At 39.0% G+C, this 12,208-nt stretch overlaps 1 protein-coding gene across 2 annotated transcripts in view; it reads right to left on the minus strand.

Annotated features, from left to right (window-relative positions):
- F9 (coagulation factor IX) overlaps positions 1–6,811 on the minus strand; it is a 28,909-nt gene extending 22,098 nt beyond the window's left edge. The window contains exons 1-3 of one of the 2 annotated variants that reach the window (XM_024751896.1): positions 6,705–6,811; positions 1,558–1,721; positions 1,331–1,355 (exon numbers count right to left, since the gene is read on the minus strand). In XM_024751896.1, the coding sequence (XP_024607664.1) occupies positions 1,331–1,355; positions 1,558–1,721; positions 6,705–6,792 (277 nt within the window). In that variant the 5' untranslated portion in view covers positions 6,793–6,811. The remainder of the gene's footprint in view (positions 1–1,330; positions 1,356–1,557; positions 1,722–6,704) is intronic. The other variant, XM_024751897.1, reaches the window with a different exon arrangement.
- Between the last annotated feature and the right edge of the window lie 5,397 nt (positions 6,812–12,208).

Below are 12,208 nucleotides of genomic sequence, written 5' to 3' on the forward strand. Positions count from 1 at the left end.
GGGAGGAAAGGTAGAAATTGATTTGCTTTAAAATACAAGATTCAAAATTTTAAATAGATTAGAAATAGAGAATAAAAAGACTTGTTTGGACTAACTGTAGGGCAATACCTTAGTAGAGAGTTGGCGTGGTAGCATTCATTACTAAGAACGAGGAAAGGCAGATAAAGCAAATGTAACAGAATGGACCTCTTCTTCCCTCATGATTTAAAAACAAAGTGGAGAAATTATGAGTTACAAGAGTATGAATAAGTCCACTAGTGTCTACAGAATAGAATCTGGGAAAATAGAACTGATGGAATTCAGTGAATTGGCTGTCCAGGTTAGTTTCTGTCCATGCAAATGGTCTTAGGTAAATCAAGCTGGGAAAGTTACACTGCCTCAAAATCCTGCTGCTGGATTTTAAATTAGTTTTAAAACTTAGTTGTCATTAAAGTTTTGACTTTTCCTCCTTTTGGTCAATTCATTCAACAAATATTTACTCAGTGCTTCTGTACCAGATACTGTTCGAGGTACTAGGACTACATCAATAAACAAAACAGTTGAATACCCCTGCCAACATGAAGCTTGCATTCTAGTGAGGTGGGAGACATAAATAGTATACATAAGACCATTATATGATACCTCAGTGGTGAAAAGTGCTATGAAAAATAATAGAGCAGGATACGGTGTCTAAAGTGATGGGGTTATGGGGGGGCAGGTTGAAGTATTAATAGATGATCAAGGCAGGCTTCATTGAGAGGGTGACATTTGGGTAAAGACCTGAAGGAGGTGAGTGAGTGAGCCTAGGGGAACCTGGCAGAGGAACCTTCCACAGTAAAGGAACAATCAGGTCTAAGACTTTGAAATGGAAGCATTCCTAGAGCATGCAAGGAGCCGCAGCAGCCCAGGATGTGTGAGGAGGAGAGGAGGTCAGAGGGGCAGCGGGAAGGGAGGGGCTGGGCAATCAGGAGGGCCTTGCAGGCCGCCAGAAGGAGGAGCACTTTTAAGCAGTAGACACGTAAGTCAGTCAGCATTCTCTGATTCTCTGCTGAGGATGGCAAACTCTCATTCAGTCCCAGATGCAATTCTCTTTGGTCTCTCCCTTCCAGATACCTGGGGTGGAACGATGTTCCTTTTGAAGCCCTAGGAAGAAGTAAGCGTATCTGCCAGAGGATACCTCCCACGCTGGCATAAACCTGGAGTCTCTCACCGTTCAATTTTGGGTAAAAAGAGTTGGACTTATTTTTCTGAGCCCTTTTGACACAGTTTAATATATTATCTGTTTACACAGAAGAAAAAATACATACTTCTCAAATGTTTCGTATACTAGAGGATAAAATGAATTGCTTACCAACATATTGCTTCCAAAATTCAGTCTATAACGAAAAAGAAGACAAGTTAATGGTACTATTTAAAATGTTTTCGATTTGATTCCTTCTCTATTATAACATTTGTAAAACACGTGTATGTATAGATATTTTAAAATTCCAAAGAGAAGTATGGTCCCCCCACCTTTTCTTTTTAAAGGTTTTCTATTCTTTGCTCTGCATCTGAAGGATGTTATGTGGAAATACTCACAGTTTTCTCAGTGTTTTCAAAAACTTCTCGGGCTTCTTCAAAACTACACTTTTCTTCTATACATTCTCTCTCAAGGTTCCCTCGAACAAACTCTTCCAATTTACCTGAATTATACCTCTTTGGCCGATTCAGAATTTTGGTGGCATTTTCACGATCAAGAAAAACTGAAATTTAAAAGAAAAAGAAAACATCATGAAAATTAAATACATCTCTTAAGAAAGGCTTTCTTTTTAATCCAAGTAATCCCAAAGCCAATTTATCTTTGGGGCATGGAGGCAAAATCTATGATGTTCTCATGGCACTGTATACACATGGAGATTTAGGAATTAAAATTCAATTTTACTCTTAGTCAAGAGAACTCTGGTAATGAAAGGTCAGATTTTCAATCATATTTGAATTTACTCTGGATGAAAAGGAAAGTTCTGAGATAAGCAGTTAACTTCACACTTTGTCATCATTTGAAAATAACTAATTGCAGATCCTTGCAAGGTGATCCATCACGCTGGCTGGGCTGTGTTTACAGGACGCAGTTGCCCAAATGACTTCGGAGCACATTTCCCTTGGAAGAGCAGAAGCCTAAATGCAACCCTGCTGTCTCTCACTAGATATTAAAGAAAAACCACTGCATTCATGTTTTTTTAACCTTCAGACTCACAGCACCTTAAGTTGGCACGTGTTCTAGGAATGCCAGTGACATAAGTCTTTCTCTGGGATTCAGGATGTGGTTTATTTTAGCTCTGTCTAGCCTGTTAGGAACGCACTCCTGAACTCTGGGATTGAGGTCCCTAACCTAATTCTCCACCCCAGCCCCTCCCCGCCACTCTCCATACCTCAGTCTCTTCTTTCTGTTTCACTCTCTGTCTCTGTGTGTGTTTCTCTCTAGATAGACAGATATAGATGTAGTATCTATATCTATAACTAATAACAGGAACTCAAGAAGCTGCCTGGAGTTATTCCTTTCTTCTAGAGACTGTCTGATACCATCTCAACAGGACCAGGTGTTTATAACGTGAACTCTCCAGGGCATTTTGGGACTGTTTTCTCATTAGCGCCAAAAAAAAAAAAAAAAAAAAAAAAAAAAAGAAAGGAAAAGAAACAAACCGAAGTTCCTTATTTCCATTGCAGCTGTTCACTTTATGGAGCCTTCTAGTCCCTTGACGGCCTCTCACTTTTCTCTTGCTCTTCAAGTCCCCTTGGGCTTTACTTTTCCCCTGAAGTTAGCTTAGACTTTTTCTCTTCAACTCTTCCCTTGCCAACCTTCTCAGTTCCCTTCACCCCTTCTTCAGTGCTGCAATACCCTGCAATCCCAACCACTAGGTCAGTGCCGCCAGCTGCCTCTTCCTTCCCTTCCCAGGCAGCCAGGCGCCCTGGGAGAAAGCCACAAGCTGCAATTGGGTGCCATGGCATATCGACACCTTCCAGCCTCCACCAGGCCCTCCTCTCTGCTTGCCAGTTCATGTGCTTGGCCCTGGGCGCTCCTACAGTAGCATCTGTGTCTGTATCCATTTACAGTGTGGTCTAGTGGAAAAATAGGGGTTTGGAGTCAGAGCAGACACACCTGGATTTGAATCACATGTCTACCAGCTATTGGCAGTGAGACCTCGGGCAGGTCACGTAATCTCTGCAGCTTAACTTTGTCAAGTGTAAATGGGTATAACAGTAGTATCATCAGACTGTCTACCTCCCAGCATTGCTGACAGGATCAGTGAGATAATGTGTACAGGCTGGTGTATGTTGGTTTTCTCTCTTCCTTTCTTCTACTCTGTCTGGTCTGCCTCCCTAATTTTCTCAATTCCCTTTTTATTTAATGCACTTTTCTGTGGCTCTTTCTCTTCTTTACCGCCATCCATGTAATGAAACGACTACTGTCAGGATCAGCGATGGCCTCCTAAAGGGTAATTTTGAGCTTCTGTATTTCCTGCCTGCTCTGAAACATTTCTAATTGTTGATCTTTCCCTCTTCAGGGTGCTCTTTTCATGAAATCACTCTCTCCTGGTTCTCCTCTTCGCTCTGATTCTTGTTATTCATCCACCACTTGCATCCATTCATTCCCCTTCTTCTGCTTGCCCCTTATATGTTCAGAGTTCTCCCAGGCTCCAGCCTCCAGCTTCAGCCTTGTCCCTCTTCACTCCATACATCCTTGCTAGGGCCAGGGCTGGGGTGAGGTAAACAAGGCCCCTAGGGCACAGAATCTACGGAGTCACTCTCTCTCAGTGTGTGCAAGTATGTTTATGCCCTGCTTGTCTCACCCTAGTCCAGCCCCGACTCAACACAATTTTCTGAGCACTCACTACTGCCAGGCACTGTACTAGGTGCCACAAGATCCATGCTCACTCCCTGGATCCTCACACACGTGGTTGTAACTACTGTCTATAGGACAGTGAGTTCTGAATATCCATCTCCAGTCAGATATATCTTCGGAATTCCAGATTGTCTTTCCAGCTTTGTAACTGTCCATTGTCATGTGGCTGATAACAACTGATGTTTATTTAATGCTTCTGATGTGCTGGACAATGTGCTTGGTGCTTTGCATCCATTATTTCATTCCCTTCTCACGGCAGTCCCATGAGAGAGGTGCTGTCGTCTCATTTTCGTAAATCAAAAAAACGGAGGTTCAGAGAGGTTAAGTGATTTGCCCCAAGTGACATATTAAAGTGACAGAGCCAGAATTTAGACATTGGCAGTCAGACCGCACAGTCCATGCTCTTAGGCACCGTGCTGTATCCTAAATGCTCAAGACATGGTCTTTCCACTTCCTCTAAACCCGTTCCCCTTCCATACCCAGGTGGTTAAGTCATATAATTTCTACTTCCTCAGTGTCACTTGCATTCCATTCCCTCTTCTCTGTCTGTACAGCTAATGTCCAGGTTCAGGCCCTCATGCCTTCTCTGGATGATTACAGTAGCCTCAAGACTGGTCTCCCCTTGTCTGGCCGCCCCTTCCTCACACAGTTCATGAGAATGTTGCCAGGCTGAGCAGCCTGAGTCAGCCATCAGTGGTATTCATGTTTACACATCTGATGACTCCACATTGCATTCCGTTGTCCAAACTCCTTCATTTAGGGCCTTCCTTATCTGATGACCCGACCCTGCCTCACCTGTCATATTCAACATTGAAAACATACTTAGTTCCTGAAAGACCTCACATTCTTTGTGGATCTGGATCTCTGCACGTGAGTGATCCTCTCTTCACAGGATGACCTAGATCAGTCATTTAAGGAGAGAGTACCTACTTATTTTTTAAGACCCAGCTCAAAATATGGTCTGTCAGTGTCTCCCCAGTTAATGTGTTCCTTTCTCTGTGCCCCTTTAGCAGCTGGTATACATCTCCTCATGTTACATTGAAATCTCTCAGCTGACCTCATGGTGCTTTAGGTCAAAGAGGGAATCTGGTTCATCCCCAAGCCCCTAGTACCTTGCCACAGTACCTGGCACCGTAGTAGTCACCTAGTTTTGTAAAGTTTTGTAAAGCCTGTGGACTGAAGCTGTCTTTCATTTATTTCATTCATTCATTCTAAATGAAAGACAGGTTGGGTCCATATGCTTTACAAAACTGAATTGGTTTTATGGAACACATTTGATTTCAAAATTCTAAATTGATACAATAATATCTAAGGGCAGCAGCCATGAAAATGCAACATCTCAGAAAATCATTCATAGAAACTGCTTTTAGAAGCCAGTGGTGGTTCAACGGTAGAGGAGAGCACTGCATCAACACTGTCCGTCCTTAGGGAAGGCGCCTTGGTGCTCTGCTCAAGGACCTATTATCTCTGACTAAGGTGACTCTGGAATCACACTGCCTTTCTCCTCACCATTGTCTGAGGGTCATATATTTAACCTCCCTTCGGGCTCATCTCTTCTAGTCATTATTTCCCAAGCTCTGAAATCCTAGTCTTTCTTTTTCTCTCTGAATCTATCCTTTTTCCTACATCTGAGGTCTTCAAGGGGGCAGCAGTCCTCTTAAAATTTACTCCATCATCTCAGCACTTATCTTGAAGGAAGGGTTTGGATCCTTTGTCCTCCTAGACTTCACACTGATGAGATGTGTGTAAAGAGTTAGCATTCTGTCCTACTTTGTGAGTGTTCACGCTGAATTTCTTTATTGTTTGACTCTAGCCAGTTTGCTGGCTTGATTTAACCTCTGCATTCTCGCACCATTATTTCTGCATTTCAGTGTGACATCATGTCTGGAGTGGGAACCTCGGGCCAGTCTGCTTTCTGGGGATGCTTAGGGTTGGCACCCCTGATCCTCCACTGTCAGCTACTAGATTTGATCATAATAGGTTGACAAGTAAGTGTGATAAATGCTTCCTGTGAGAACATGCTGTTTGTCTAAATGGGGTAATTTCTTCCCTATGTGCCTGCCTCTGGGGAATGCATAAAGTCAGTAAAGCTGTGAAAAAAAACCAAGTGATGTAAATTGCTTTAACTAAGTTCCTACTTGCCATCAATTCTTGTACTTGCTTTGCTGTCCTAAGAGCTCAAGTGAGTACTGAGTTTCCCCCTGTATTAACTCCGAGATGTTTAGAATCAGACAAAATAGTTTCTTCCTCACCCATGGAAAACTTCAGTGATAAATAACAACTTACTAATGAAAGGTTTGTATTTTAACTAAAACTTTCAATTGAAGGTATATAGTTTTATAGACTAAAAATTAGAGGCATGACTCATTAAATAGTTATAAAATTTTGAATCACATCATGTCTTAAAATCAAACTTTGTGTGTAAATAAAACCATTGTTTTTGCTTTAATGTTTCCCATTTTGATTTCAAAATAATGAGTTAAAACCCCACAAAATGACAGTTAATTTTTTCTCCACATTCGGCTGTTTCCTTGTTAAAACATTTCCCCCTTTTATTTATTTTTTTAACCAAGGAGATGACTTTTCCAAGGAATTACATTGTCAAATCATAAGCCCAACAGTGTCCATTAAAAAATGTACTATAAACATTGTAAATCTATTTAGTTTTAAAAATGAGGAAGAACCAGCACCAGAGAACTAGTACTCACAACCCACATGCTAACTAGTAGAATCTTAAACATTGTGGTCAAATCCTGTAATCATTATTTAATGAAGAAGACAGCCCCAGACGTTTCTATATCTAAAAGCCAAGCACATTGAGTGTATCTTTATAAAGGAAACAAACCTGTACATTCAGCACTGAGTAGATATCCTAAAAGGCAGATGGTGACGAGGCCCGGTGATTCTGCCATGATCATGTTCAGGCACCGCATAACCTTTGCTAGTAGATTGTGCAAGTAGCAAGGTTGACAATTGTTCCAAAGTACAAGCTGAGCTGTATTTACTTCTGGGAAACAATGTCCATCTCCCTCAGTGGGTCTTTGGGCTGTTTCCGATGTCCTCTTGGGTTAAATGAAGAGAGGAGGCAGTGGCCATCGTTAAACTTCACCTCTGATTCCATGGGCTTCTGTCACTGTGGCTGATCTGAGGCTGAAACAGTAAGTGACCCATCATTAGAATAGGGGGAGGTATAATGTGGCTGCAGTTGCTGTGGCAGCAAAATTCATCATAGGATCCATCTTATCCTTGTCAGGGAGCATTAATGTCTTATAGTTGAAAGGTAAAGAGATGGAAAGAATGAAGTCATTTTGTCACCCACCTTAAAACGTCTCCACTGCTGATAATCTCGAGTCACCTGGTGGATCCTTTATGTTCCTCCTCGTAACAAGGAGCTTATAAACTTTGTTGTGCTGTGTACCCATGTGGTGAAACATATGGGTCCTGTCTCAGAACACATGTATGTATATGCATATATACTTATGTATAGAAAATAAATGTTATAAATATTATTATGTAATAGTTCATATTGATATACCACTTCACATGCAATATAAAAAACTCATAATAGGGCTTCCCTGGTGGCGCAGTGGTTGAGAGTCCGCCTGCTGATGCAGGGGACACGGGATCCCCTGCATCGGCAGGCGGACTCTCAACCACTGCGCCACCAGGGAAGCCCCTAGCTATCTATTTTATGCATGGTAGTGTATATATGTCCATCCTGATCTCCCAGTAAACCCTATATTACCTTATTCTGCCTCAAGCAGTCAACAGTCTTTCAAAGAAATTTAAAAATGGGGAAAGATTTTATATTTAGTCACATTTTCTTCATTTCTTTGTGAGGACCCAAATTTCAGTCTGTTACAGTTTTTCATTATTGTGAAGAATTTTCTTTAATAATTTTGATAGCGTAGGTCATCTTTTGATGAATTTTCTCAACTTTCGTTTATTTGAAAATGTCTCCATTTTACCTTCATTTAAAAAAAGTAATTTGGCTGTATATACAATTCTAGGTTGACATTTTTTTTCTTTCAGCACATTAAAGAAGTCATCCTGTTGCCTTTTGGCATGCATTGTTTCTGATGAGAAGGCAGTGAATATTCTTATCATTTCTTTTCAGCAGTTGGACTACAGTGAGCCAAGGTATTCTTGGGGTTCATTGAGATTCTTGGATCTGTGGCATTAAAATTAGGAAAATTCTTGGATCTTATTTTTCAAAATTTTGTTTTAAAATAATTAGTTATGGGAAATTGCAAAAACAATACAGAGAAGTCCCATATACCTTTCACAATGTTTATATCTTACATAAATATAGTAATATAATATCAAAACCAGGTAGTGGACATTGGTCTATTGTATGTGTATAATTCTGAGTGATTTTATCACATGCATAGATTTATGTGACCACCACTATAATTAATATACAGAGCAATTATAATTAACAATTATGTCACCACAAAGGTCTCGCTTGTGCTGCTACTTTATAATCACACCCCTCCCCCTCCTTCCAATTATTCCTAACCCCTGGCACTACTGATCAGTTTTTGGTCTCTATAGTGAGAATGTGATATAAATGGAATCATAGAGTATGTGACCTTTTGAGATTGGCTCTCTTCATTCAGCACAATGCCTTTGAGATCCATCTAGATTACCACATGTTTTAGTAGTTGCTTTTTATCGCTGAGGAGTATGGATATGCCAGTTTGTTTAACTGTTCACTTACTGAGGGACATTTTGATTGTTTCCAATTCTTTGCTATTGCAATAATGTGCTTTCAACATTCGTGTACAGGTTTCTATGTGGATGTAACTTTTTAATTTCTCTGGGATAAATGCACAGGAATGCATTTTCTGGGTCATGTGAGAGTTGAATATTTGGTTTTTAAATAAACTGCCAAACTATATTCCAAGACGGCTGTACCACTTTACATTCCGACCGCGATGGATGAGTGGTCTAGTTTCTCTGCATCCTTGCAAGCGTTTGGTGTTATCACTGTTTTTTATTTTAGACATTCTGATAGGTATGTATTTAGACCATTTATATTGAAGATAACTATTAATCTGTTAGTGGCTTAGTCTGCCATTTTTTTTACATCTTTATTGGAGTATAATTGCTTTACAATGGTGTGTTAGTTTCTGCTTTATAAGAGTCTGCCATTTTATTATTTGTTTCTTTTTCCCTCCTCTTGTTCTCATTTCTCTGTTCTCTTTACATGCCTGTTGGTGGGTTACTTGAAAAAATTTTTAGAATTCCCTCTTGATTTATTTATAGGGTTTTGAAAAAAGTGTATCTTATTGTATAATTATTGTAGCTTTTGCTCTGGGTTTTACCATATACACATGTGACTTGTCACGGTCTACTGGTATCAGTATTTTAACACTTCAAGTGAAATATGAAGCCTTACTTTGATTTTGGTCCATTAACCTTCTCCACTTTTAAATATCATTGTTGTGATAACCAGATAGTGCTATTTTTTGTTTTAATTATCAACTATCATTTATAAAACTCATGAGGAGAAGGATAGTCTAATGAATATATCCATATTCTTCTCTTTGCATTGCTAGATCTTCCTATCCAATTCTTTTATCATTTGCTTCTCATTGAAGAACGTCCCTTAGCCATTCTTTTAAGATAGGTCTGAAAATGCCTCTGTTTCCCATTCATGCTTGAAGGATAGTTTTACTGGATATAGAATTTGTATTGGACTGTTTTTTTCCCCCCAGTACTTGAAAAATGTACCACTTCCTTCTGGCCTCCATGTTTTCAGATGAGAAATCTGTCATTCAGATTGGTCCTCCTCTACAGGTATTGTGTCAGATTTCTCTGGCAGCTATCAAGTTTTTTTTCTTTGTCTTTAGTTTTCACAAGTTTAGTTATGATGTGCTTTGGCATGGATTCCTTTGGCATTATACTGTTTGGGGTTCACTCAGCTTCTTGAATCTGTAAATTTGTGTGTTTTGCCAAAATTGGGAAATTTTCAGCTATTATATCTTTGGCCCCACTTTCTTTTTCCTCTCCGTCTGGGATTCTAATGACACCAGTGTTGCATGTATTTTATTGTCCCACAGGTCTCTGAGTCTCTTTTCATTTATATTAGTCTATTTTCTCTCTTATTAAGTAAATTCTGTGAATTCACTATTGTTTGGTGATTTCTGTTGAGTTCTCTTTTAAGTTTACTGAGTTGATCTTCTGTCATCTCCACTCTGCTATTGAGCCTCTCCAGAGAGGGTTTTTTTTTTAAGTTATTCTTTTCAGCTTTATATTTTCCATTTTCTTCTTTTTTAAAAAATAGCTTTTACATTTTTGCTGAGGTTTTCTACTTTTTAAATTTTTTTCTGAGATAATCTGTAATTGATTATTGAAACATTTTTATGATGCCAGCTTTAATATCCCTCTCAGATAATTCCAACATCTGATTCATTTCAGTATTAGTGTCACTTGATCATCTTTTCTCATTCAAATTGTGATTTTTTTGGTTCTTAGCATGATGAGTGGTTTTCAGTTGTATTCTGGACATTTTGTCTATTATGTTAGTAGACTCTGGGTCCTATTTAGCAGGCAGTCACTCTGTTAGACCTATCACACAGGTCCTGGCCTATTTTTCTGGGCTGTGATTCCAATTCCAATTTAACTTTTAGATCCTTTGTGGGATTATTTTGGTAATTAAAGTTCCAAGTCAGTTGATATTATGATATGGAGACTATCTGGGTGGGCCTGTCAGGCATATCCTTTAAAAACAGAGAGTTTTCTCCAACTGATAGCAAAAGGAGAAGTCAGAGATGTTCAAAGTACATGACAGATTTGATGAAGCATTGGTGGCTTTGAAGTTGCATGGGAGGTGGTGGGGCATGTGGAAAGAGTGGTCTCTAGAGGCTGAGAGCCATTCCTGGCTGAGAGCCAGCAAGAAATCAAAGATTTCAGACCTATAGCCAAATGGGATTTAATCCTATCAACAACCTTAACGAGTCTGAAAATGGGTTATCCCCCAGAGCCCCCAGATAGGAGCCTAGCTGGCTGACATCTTGACTGCAGCCTTGGGAGACACTAAGCTGTGATCTCACTTGAGATCGCTTGCTCTTCTGTTTACCAAACTGAGACATAATAAATGGGTATTGTTTTAAGCCACTGTGGTTGTGGAAATTTGTTATGTGACAGTAGAAAACGAACACTCCATCATTAGTGTTTTCGTTTGTGCTAAGCATTGCTTTCTTCTTGAAGTTCTGTTTGAACTGTTGGTACCTCTGGGAGGGTAAACAAATACCGTCTTGAGAACACTAATTTGAGATTATAAAAGCTTTATAGTTTTAGCTTTTATGTTTTAGTCTGTGATATATCTTGGATAAATCTTGTATATGAAGTGAGGTTAACATTTGAGGTTAATTTTTTGTTCTTTATGAATATGGATTTCTCCAGCACTATTGATTGATAAGACTATTCTTTCCCCATCATATTACCTTGCTACCTTTGTCAGAAATCAGTTGGCTCTGTGCGTGTGAGTTTATTGCTGAACTCTCTATTCTGTTCAGTTTGCATACGTTTTAATTTATATGAATGGGAGTATATTATATATTTTGTGTTTCTTTAATTTTTAACTTCAAACCCATCATTTTAAGATCCATTTTTATTGCTATGCACACATCTAGTCTAATGCTTTTCTAACTGCTGCCTGGTGTATATGTACCACATTTTTTCCTAGCTTTTCTCCCAGTGATTGACATCTAGATTGCTTAAAACACTCTGATTCCACAGATATTGCCACAGTGGACACCTTCTTTTGAGTACCCTTATGGAATAATGTGGTAATTTACTTAGGATATATATTCAGGAGCAGAATGTCTGGGTCTTAGGGTATTCCTATTCCTGATTTGTCTAAGCACCGACAGATTGTTCTCCAGGTTGGCTGCACCAATCTACACTCCCACCAGCAGTGCGTATAGATTTCTATATCTGTACATTCATGCCAATTCTTGGAATTATCCCTTTATAATTTTTAATAATTTAAAAGAGTTAAAGTGCTATCTTGTTTTAATTGATGTTTGCCTTATTGTTATGAGTTAGAACATGTCTCTGTATACTTTTCAGACTTCTGAATTTCCCCTTTTATAAATTGCCTGCTTATGACCATTGCCCATTTTTCTTCTGGGGTTGTTAATTTGAAGGCTTTCCCTGAATATTCTAGATATTAATCCATTATCAGTTTTAGACATTGTAAATAATTAATTTTTCCCATTCTGTCATATGTCAACTAACTTTGTGATTTTCTTATACTTTGTTGAATAGACATCCTCAATTTGAATTTATTAAATTCATCAGTTTTTTCTTTTATAATCTGTGTTTTTAAAGTTTTGTTTG

The sequence above is a fragment of the Neophocaena asiaeorientalis genome, unplaced genomic scaffold, assembly GCF_003031525.2.
Source record: "Neophocaena asiaeorientalis asiaeorientalis breed wild unplaced genomic scaffold, Neophocaena_asiaeorientalis_V1.1 scaffold961, whole genome shotgun sequence".
Classification (NCBI taxonomy): domain Eukaryota; kingdom Metazoa; phylum Chordata; class Mammalia; order Artiodactyla; family Phocoenidae; genus Neophocaena; species Neophocaena asiaeorientalis.